Source organism: Labrus bergylta, chromosome 9 (assembly GCF_963930695.1).
Source record: "Labrus bergylta chromosome 9, fLabBer1.1, whole genome shotgun sequence".
Classification (NCBI taxonomy): domain Eukaryota; kingdom Metazoa; phylum Chordata; class Actinopteri; order Labriformes; family Labridae; genus Labrus; species Labrus bergylta.
In genome coordinates, this window is record NC_089203.1 from 26,997,102 (window position 1) to 27,007,251 (window position 10,150).

General features: G+C 38.0%; 1 protein-coding gene across 3 annotated transcripts; it reads left to right on the forward strand.

Moving 5' to 3' along the window:
- The first annotated feature begins 738 nt into the window (after positions 1–738).
- pcgf1 (polycomb group ring finger 1) lies at positions 739–9,891 on the forward strand. Of its 3 annotated transcripts, none has more exons than XM_020655068.3 (9): positions 739–844; positions 3,010–3,115; positions 3,228–3,380; positions 3,530–3,601; positions 4,506–4,611; positions 5,680–5,722; positions 8,114–8,200; positions 9,472–9,552; positions 9,708–9,891. In XM_020655068.3, exons 1-9 carry the CDS (start codon positions 758–760, stop codon positions 9,756–9,758), a joined length of 786 nt encoding a protein of 261 aa, XP_020510724.1. In that variant the 5' UTR covers positions 739–757; the 3' UTR covers positions 9,759–9,891. The 3 variants fall into 3 exon arrangements, with proteins under 3 accessions (XP_020510724.1, XP_020510726.2, XP_020510725.2); XM_020655070.3 differs by having other exon boundaries at positions 8,117–8,200; XM_020655069.3 differs by having other exon boundaries at positions 3,013–3,115.
- The last annotated feature ends 259 nt before the right edge of the window (positions 9,892–10,150 follow it).

Genomic DNA, 10,150 nt, shown 5'->3' on the forward strand with positions numbered 1-10,150 from the left:
TTTTAAAGAAGATATGTAATCCTGTCTTGGCTGTTTTAGTGACAGTGTCACCTTTAATGGATAGTTATGGCCTATTTAAAAGTTATACATTTTCTTTTTATACACTTTTTATTCATAGAGGACTACAAACGAACTGTAGGCTAGTGGTTAAAAATTCAGGAACCACTTGACAACAAGATGATTTTAGTTTTCTTTACTCTTTTGTTTTTTTTAAAGTAAATTTAATTAGTTATTTAATGTCTGTTTTTTTGATAATTGTATTCTTTTTAAACATTGCTAAAAAATGTAATTCATCTAGGGGTATTCTTAAATATTTTTTTATGGATTAATATATATGTATGGGACAAATGTAACAAATGTTTCATGTCATGTACGTCTTTGTAACCTGCTACTGGATGTTTTGAATTTCCCTCAAGATCAATAAAGTATCTATCTCTCTATCTATCTATCTCTCTATCTCTCTCTCTATCTATCTATCTATCTATCTATCTATCTATCTATCTCTCTATCTATCTCTCTATCTAAATGTCCATTGGTGAGCATGGAGTGAGAATTTTTTTTTAAATGTAATATGATATTTGTTTTGTGTGATGGTGAAGTGGCTTGTTATTATTAATACATTTTCAATCTTGACATTAATTTATTTATTTAACTTTTTTATATTTATTTTATATTTAGCAGTGACCTTAGACCCGCCTTCTTTGGCTTCCACAAATACAACATCCGCTTTACCCGGAAGTAAGGATAATTCCCAAAGATGGCGGAGCAAGGTCCGATGGCCATAGCGATGCGGCTACGAAACCAGCTACAGTCCGTCTACAAACTGGACCCACTGCGGAACGAGGTGAGCGGGCATGTTGTTGGAGCCCACCGGCGCTGGGGTGGGAGCCGACGGGGGGTCAAACTGCAGCAGAGGCGTGTTTAGACGCACGCATTGCCGGGAGATCGTTGTCGTCTCCGCGGCGCTGATTGAGAGAGGGAGAGTAGCCGCTTGTGCGCATGCGCAGATGGTGGGAGTCGACCCGTGTTGTTCTGTCTGAATAGCGGAGCAGCGTGGCCAAAACTCTGTTAACATATCGTTATTTTTACTCATATCAGGTGTCTTCATCAGGGTTCTAGTAGTCTACTCCCAGTTAAACCGTTTTTAAGTGATTAGCATCGGTAACCTTCGTGATTTATCCGTAACCGAGTGTAATCATCACGGCGGTGTTTCGAGCTGCCGTCCGGTTGTTTTCGACGACGCGTTTTTAACCGAAGTTAAAGGAGTTTGTTTTACTCAAGTTGTCCCTTTTTCGTTTGAGTCTGGTCATAGTTTACACCGTCTCTTCACAAACCAAGATTTCAGCTCGACCCACTTCTGTCCAAACATCCAGAAAGTCTGAATGAAAGTAAGTTTACGTCCAGCTTAAATGTTACCGGTGTTTCGGTTAAACAGGTGACCGTGCAGACTGGTGACTGACCGTCCAATGCGTGTTTGGTTGTCGTCATGACAACACGTGTTGAAAATTCTATTAACCCGAACGCCTCTTTGTTTAGTTCTTGTCTAAATGTCAGATATGAGTAACAGATAAGATTAATATGTTATCTAACAATAAAGATAAAACTTTATTGATCCACCATGGGGGACATCTTTGCGTTACAGCAGCTCCAGAAAACAGGAATATAATTATTAAAAATAAAAATAGAAGTTAAAAATCAAACATACTTGCATCAGTTAAATAAAAAAAATACAATAATAGAATATTACAAGGTATCTACACTTCCACTTGTGGAAAGAGTTATTGAAAAAATAAAGCAGTGGCGATTTTGGAGTCTGCTGGGTCCTGAGGCAAATATTCCCACAACGTCCCTCCAACCAGGAAAATCACCATTATGTTATAATTATTAATGTTATTATTAACTTGCATGCTAGCCGAAGTTATGTTAATCAAGTGTCTCTCTCCCACATGTTTAGAGCTAGATAAGCAACATTCAGTCATTTACTTTTCTATGGTATGTGCTGTCATGTGGGACAGCACCCCTGACAGCACTTTGCACATTCTGAGCCGCTGCTGTGGTTTAAGTTTTTCATCCCCATAAGGTCCCCTACTAACCTAAAGGCTTCAAGCAGCACATCTGCACAGCACATCTGCACAATGGCAGATTACCTGAGCACTGTAACCAATCGTACACTTAGAAAAGTCCTGATGATGCACAAACTCTGTGTGCACAGTCCGGATGAGACTGGATGGAGCTCCACTTCATCACATCATGCCCCAAATCCAAAACTGTATGAGAGAACGCAATACTTCCACCAAACTACACACATACATCCTGAATTTGAACACGCTTAAAAACTTGGCTGGGAGAAAAAAAACAGAATGTGAGATTATAACTGTGAAATGTATCGCGACCAGAACTAGAGGAACCTGAACACACACACACACACACACACACATTTTTCCAGATTGATCAGATTTCTTATTGTTGATTTTTCTATTATAAGTATTAATTACTGTTATTATTGCATTCTTTGTTGTTGTATGCTTTGGCAAGTTTGTCACATTCATACCAATAAAGCTTTCTAAATTTAACTGAATTTATATTGAATAAAAAAACGAACTTAAGATGCATTCGCGAGGACTCTTAAAATGTTGTATCCACGACAACCAAAGACGCATTCGGCTGAAAGTCCCCACTTAAAAAGGGTCGCTGGTTAAACACCGGTCCTCCTGGTAGAAAACCTTTGAATTTCACAAAGAAGTGAGTGACTGATTAAAATTCAACAGTCTCGGCCCATATTGTTGTCAACAGGAGCATAGTCAGCTGGTGCGGGGGCTGCAGCGTGACTAGAAGGACACCATGTTTTTCTTTTTACTGAACATAGCTGTCAGGTTGTTCATTTTAATGCTCGTTGTGTTTCTGACGCATTCATTTTTCTTCTGTCCTAAATCACAGTGAGATAAATATTAGTCATAGCTTGAATCATTATTTAGAGGTGCTGCTTATCCACATTTTTTTTTTGCCTAGGAGGAGGTGAAGTTGAAGATCAAGGACCTGAACGAACATATCGTCTGCTACCTGTGCGCCGGTTACTTCATAGATGCAACAACAATAACGGAGTGTTTGCACACCTGTAAGTTTAATCGGAGCTTGACACTGTCATCATCTGCTCTGCTGTTGTTGATTTAAAGTTTTTCTGCCATCTTCTGTCATCAGAATGATAACAAGAATTTTCTTCTCCACAGTCTGTAAAAGTTGTATTGTGAAGTACCTGCAAACGAGCAAGTACTGTCCCATGTGCAACATCAAAATTCATGAAACGCAGCCTTTACTCAACCTCAAACTGGATCGAGTGATGCAGGATATCGTCTACAAACTGGTGCCTGGACTGCAAGAAAGTAAGTTCTCTGTACATAAAACAAGAGGTCCCAACATCACAGTCAATATTTGAACATTGAGTTGAACACTGTTTTGTAGCATGTTGAAGTGTTTATAGTTTATCACTGTCAGCCATGTTTGTCTAATCTCCATGTTCATGTTTGAACAGGTGAAGACAAAAGAATAAAGGAATTTTATCAGTCGCGTGGGTTAGAGAGAGTCATCCAACCGTCTGGAGACGGTAAGTCATTGATGTGGCCTGTTGTTAAGTTTGTTTTGGATAAGACCAGAGAGGAAACTGGGTCGGGGGTTTTCCTGCTTCTCCATGTGTCATTGTTCCTTTTCTGACTGTGTTTCTGCAAAAGTGCCAAATCTGAAGCTCGGTCATCATCACATCTTTGTACATTCATATTGATTCTGCGACAGAGTAATAACGGTGTCTCCCCGTCTGTGAATTCACACTGCCTTTTGGAGTTGTGGAAGAGCGGCACAGCTGGAGCTCCACATACACACACACACACACACACACACACACACACACACACACACACACACACACACACACACACACACACACACACACACACACACACACACACACACACACACAGTCAGACATTGTTCAACTTTTTTGAACTTACATTTATACATCGATGTTGTCCAATACTAAAGAAGCTGTGAGTGCAAAAATGCCTTATACGAACATCTCGAAATGATAAAAATAGTGATATATCTCTACAGCTTTTAAGCTATCTACAGTTTAGGCCGAACTCAAAACAAGAACACAGATTATAAATGTGAGTGGGTTCCCAAGCTCTCTTCCTTTAAAGACAAAGCATTCCCAATCCCAAAAAACACCAGACGCGGCTGTAATGAAGTAGTTAAAATGTGGTCATCAAGGAGCTGTTGGTTGTATCGGCTGACGAGACATTGCTGCATGCTATTAGTAATTAAAATATACATGTACTGTATTCATTGATGACACAGATTTGTACCTCAGGTGTGCGTTTTCTAATACATGAAACAAACTTTTTTTCTGTGTTTGGTCTTGAGTTTATAGTTTCTGTCTGGACTACAATGCAACTGATATATTTGTGCTTTATTTGTAAATGTTAAAACCATTTTTAATTTGACTTCCATTGCAGACGCTGTACCCGATGCCACAGGTTTACCGTACACAAGCTTCGACCATTCAAAAGCACACTTCTACAGATATGATGAGCAGGTGTCACTCTGTTTAGAAAGACTAAGGTGAGCTTTTCTCTTGTCAACATCTTTAACCCTCATGAGTCACTATGGATATTTTTGTCCATTTGGTCAAATGTTTCCTCTTTATCTGGTCATCATTTTGTCTGTGTTAGTGTATATGGCACACATTTGTTTGTAAGAAAGTCTCTCTTGACACATTTTGGAATGCACATTTTATTTTTTTTTAATAGATCAATAGAACACTGTGACACATGTTTAAGGACAAAAGTGTCAACTTACAAAAAACTGTTATAAAAATAGAACAGATTAATATTTATTTTTTATTTTTTTCTGCATACATCTCTTAAACAACTTCAGCCCTGCTCAAAACTACCAAACATTCAATCATTTTTTTAGGAATTTAACCCTTTAAATGCCGGTTTGATTACTTGATGTCACTGTTGTTGTTGCTGTTTATGAAAAACAACACAAAAATTAGTTATTTTCCATAAAACTAATATTTGGTGGCTGGGGGATTGTTTTTTAAAATCAGTTTTGGATATGTCAAAGATTATCCAAAATATTGACTTTGATGCATTGTTAGTTTTTGTGTAGCATCAGATTTAAAATGTAGTTCCCTGTTTGGACATTGGCGGGCGAAAATGTCCAATTTAAAAACCTACTATGAAAATAGAACAGATTAATATTTTTTTCTACTTTTTTTTTTTTGCATAGATCTCTTAAACAACTCCAGCCCTGCTCAAAACTATCAAATATTAAAGAATTATCAGGAATTTAACCCAATAAATGCCAGAATCATGTAATCAAACTGGCATTTATAGGGTTAAATTCCTGATAATTACTAAATGTTTGATCTTTTTGAGCCAAGCTGAAGTTGTTTAAGAGATTTATGCAACAAAAGGTAGAAAAAAATATCAATCTGTTCTATTTTTATAGCAGTTTTCTTGGTATGGACATTTTTGTTCTTAGTGATTTAAGAGGGTCGTAAATTAAACTGAAGCCTGAGGGTTGATCTGTTTTGAATTAGTCAAGTAAAGGAGGAAGTAGCCGACAACATTATCAGACTCCACAGTTCAACCAGTCTCTGATGACGCGTTTTGTCTTTAACAGTTCATCGCTTGCTGGAAAAGACAAGACGAAACTCACGCTCCAGGTAAGACCAATACTCTGTCCAAGATGTGTTGAGCACATTGCACTTTAGGAACATTTCACTGTTGATGCTTTTTTAGCAACTCACATCTCAGGTTTGCACAACCGTGGGAAACGTGTCTCCTGGGATCATTTTTTCTCTGCCTTAACGAGTCATCTTCTGCCTCAAACTGCTAAACAAATACACGGCACAATGACATCTGCAGCACCAGCAGAAATCAGCCCTCACAGCTGGTTACTGCGGCTGCCTCAGACTAACAGAGAGACGGGGATAAATACACCACAGAGGCATGTCATCATTTTTAACTTCCCAACCAAACTGCTCATTTTTTTCTAAACTGATGATTTCTTTGAGTAGAGATTTTTGGTGTTTTTCAAACATTGAGGCACAACTTGAGGTCAGATTGCTAACATGTGACTGAGTGTTTTATCATTACGGACCGACTCTTGGGGGAAAAGTTTAAATCATTTATGAAACAAAATCTCTCACAGGAGTTTCTTTATAACCATCAACATATTCCAAATCCTTTTTGTATGAATGAACTTGGGCACCAGACAGTTAAAAGGCTGTTGGACAGATTGTCATTTAGATTAAGCTGACAGTCTTCCACTAATCATTAACTTTAATTACTCTTTCCCTGCATGAAAAACTCCTCAAATGTAGCAGAAAAGAACAAGAAACAAAACATACAAATGCTGAATTTAACTCTGCAAACTGTTAAATTTGATTTGCTTGTGAAAGAAAGACCAATTCTTTTTAACTTTTTGGTTCTTAATACTTCTCTGTTTTAGTGTCTTTATGCTTATTGTGTTTCCACCAGTCAGTTAAATAACATTTACACTCCGGCACATTAAATACGCTCTTTTGAAAAGTGCTTGCTAACTAATATGAAACCCACTAAGCTGCGAATAATGCCGAGCTCGTCCGTTATGGGAAGTTTTCCACACTGTGGCTGAATCCTCTTGACAGGCTCATTTGTCAAATGTGTGAGTGTGTGTGTGTGTGTGTGTGTGTGTGTGTGTGTGTGTGTGTGTGTTAACGAGGGTAGTGGGATTGTATAATGGACATGCAGAATAAAAACTTAAACACACATCACAGGGAAAGCAACTTATCTAAAAGTCACTGAATACATCAAATTTCACTCTGCTATGAGCCGTACTTCTTCTTACTGCAGTGACTTTGGTCGGCCAGCAGAGGGCGCCATTGTTTAACAAAGTTGGGGCTCAAATCATGTGTTTATATTTTAAAGATTTTGAGAGGCTTAACCACCACTCATTGACTGTATATATGTCAAGAGAAGAAAGAAGTTTTAAATGCTAGATGAGATTCTTTTATCTCACATGTTCTGAGTCAGAGTTTTATTCTAACCTATCAGTGTCCTGTTGTCTGGGCTCTCCACCTATGACATGAACATTAACAAGTCATACAAGACATGAGTTTTGGAGTTCTAACAAAGTGATCAGGTGACAGCAAGAATGCGCATGTCCTCTTTGACCTGTTGATGGAATCAAAATGTTGTTTATTGTTGTCTAAAGTTACCCGACGTAATGGGAACATGCAGTTTCGTCGGTTTAATTCCTGACCTCTCTTGATATGCAGTAACCTCGGTGTGAACCTGTGTAACGGGGGGGGGGGGGGGGGGTGTTATGTCTGATCATTTTGCCAAGCATGCTCTGTCCACGCTGCATTCTGGGTCTGAATTAGACCTGTAACCTCTGCTGCACGCTGTTCTCTGTCTCCTGCTTGTTCATCATAATCCTCTGTTTCTACAGAGGTGAAGACGCACTGAAATATATTTCTGTGTCCCCCTTAGATACCGACTGTCTTACACTTCATTCAGGGAGTAAAGAAAGTTTAGCTCTGTGGCTTCAGCATGTGCAATAAGTCTATTTGGAGCGGGAAATGTCGAGCAGTAACTCGAAAGTTTTTGCTTCTTTGTAAATCCAATCCTAACAGGAGCAAGCCACACCCTGTCGACCTTCAGTTACCATTCCTTCATGTTTGAATGGTTTTTAGTCGAGAAGCTTTTAGAGATCATACCTGTGGCACTCGGATACTGTGAACTAAGCTAAACCTTAAAATAGAGGTCAAGGGCTGCAGCCTCTTTTTTTCAGTGTTACACCCAAAACTATAGAGGGGCATTAATAACATCACCACCATGGTACAGTTACAAGTGGAAAACAAACGGGAGTAAATTGGGCAGTTTGACCTGCAGTATAAACAGGAAGTGAACAAGAAATGTCTCTGTTAGCTCCTCTGTGGTCTCATGAGTGCGGTCTATCAACACACATGTATAGCTGCTTTGGGATGTATTTGAACCTCCCTCATGTTTTGCGTTGCTCAGGTTAAGTTTTACTGAATATGTTTATTTCTGTTTGACCTTTTCCTCTGCAGCAGAAGTTTGTCCGCTGTTCGGTCCGAGCGGAGGTGAGACACCTACGGAAAGTCCTCTGTCATCGACTAAACGTGGAGAAACACCAGGTACCTATGCCTAGTATTATTTTACCTAATTTCTTGCTTTATTTAATTAATGTAAATATGTTTGTTTTTTAACTTACATTTTTACAAATTATACTACTTTTTTTGAGCTGTTGTAACAAAGAAATGTATTCCCAATTGGGGATCAATAAAGTTTATCTTTACCTTACGTCTGTTATCATGCTTGATTTAAAAAAAAAAAAAAAAAAAAGAGACATTCTGTTCGAACCAGTGTTACAAAATATGCTCATGTTGAATGTGGTGTGCTGCATCATCTCTTCAAAAGACAAAGTACGTCTGCTGTGGAAGAAAAGAGAGTAGATTTTAAAATGCGGACACCAGAATATTATCTGAATATACACGACCAGTCAAAAGTTTGGACACACAATAGTAACAGTATTATCAATAATACAGTATATTATTATAATATAGCTACTGTAAGCTGTATCTAAAGCATATCTACTCATAGAAGGATTTTTGTTTATTTTTACTATTTACCTCATTTAAGAATAAGAGGAGGTATTAAAACAATACAAATAAAACATTTCATTTTTGTTGTGCATACATACGTAGACATCAACTTCACTATTTCTATTTCTATAAGAAACACACTGAAGCCTTCAGATCAAAATGTCTCTGAGATAAGAACATGCATTTCAATGAGGTGTGTCCAAATGTTTGACTGGTGCTGTATGTAAACACACGCTGCATTCAAAACAACTAATAATGACTAATAATCACCCGTCAAATGTTCAATCATTCAGCAAACAGGACTTTAGTGATGCGGTGTGTTTAATGCTATGTAACAAAGTAAAGTTGCAGTTGAAATGTATTGAATGTATCAAATCAAACTGATGACATCAAAACTACATTTGATTGTGGTGCAAGTGTAACTCATACACAAGAGGGAAATGTTGTTGTTGTTGTTGTTTGTTTAATTAGTCAGAAACGACTGAAGAGCTCGGATCAATCCAAACACTTTGAGTGACTCCAATCAGTCGCTCCTGTTTGGATCGATTTGACCCTGCTTCGTCTTCAAAGTGTCTTTAATAGTCACAAAATAAAGAAAGTGTCACTTCCTTGTTGATGTCAGCTGTGTTTCCATGGTGACGACATAATTTCTGTTTTTTAAGTGAGTCATTCATACAAAAAAAAACACAAGTTGTTTTCTTATCTTCTTACTCGAAGCTGCACACACGTTTCATGTGTAAAGGTAAGCACAGATGTTCCTTTCAGGTTTCCCCTTCACACCCGTTTGTGTTCTCTCCTCACAGGTCCAGATGTTGTTCAATAACGAGTCTCTGCCCGATCACATGACCATGAAGCGGTTATGGCTCTCACACTGGTTTGGAAAGGTACGATGCAGAAACTGTTATCTTAAACATCTCCTCATTCTCCTCTGGACTATGACTCTACTTTCTACTCCAGCTTTCACTCAGAGAATGAACATAAAGTGCTCTAATGAAGTGTGATGGGTGACCTGTAACATGTGACCTGTGTTCTCCCCTAGGCCCAGCCGTTAGTGCTTCACTACACCATCAAGGACAAGCGGAGCAGATAGGACTTGTTTTCACTCGGGGGGTCGGCTGTACATATTTTGTACTATACATATTCTATTTTAATAGTGTTTGTGTACATATACTTATTTTCCTTGTTTTGTATTTTTGAAAATAAATTTAAATTTGAAATAATAACCGTTTGTATTACTTGCTGAAATAATTGTTTTTGGGTATAATTTACTTACTGCTTGTACCACTGGTATCAATCAATAATTAACATAAAAAGTGTTGATTGAAAATAGGTTTCAACACAAGCAGTTAAAAATATTGCCAATGGCTGCCTCCATCTTTATCACACTTAAAAAGAATAATTATCCTTTACTTCATCCTTCTTATTTTAAAAGTCCTCAGGTTGTCAACATTATTGATACCTTTTGGATACCACGTTTCAAAT

Excerpts from the sequence above, each read along its gene's own strand:
- pcgf1 (XM_020655068.3), top strand. The coding sequence starts at position 758 with ATGGCGGAGCAAGGTCCGATGGCCATAGCGATGCGGCTACGAAACCAG. Across the intron at positions 3,116-3,227 it reads AACGGAGTGTTTGCACACCT|TCTGTAAAAGTTGTATTGTG; the intron begins GTAAGTTTAATC and ends TCTTCTCCACAG. Across the intron at positions 8,201-9,471 it reads TAAACGTGGAGAAACACCAG|GTCCAGATGTTGTTCAATAA; the intron begins GTACCTATGCCT and ends CTCTCCTCACAG.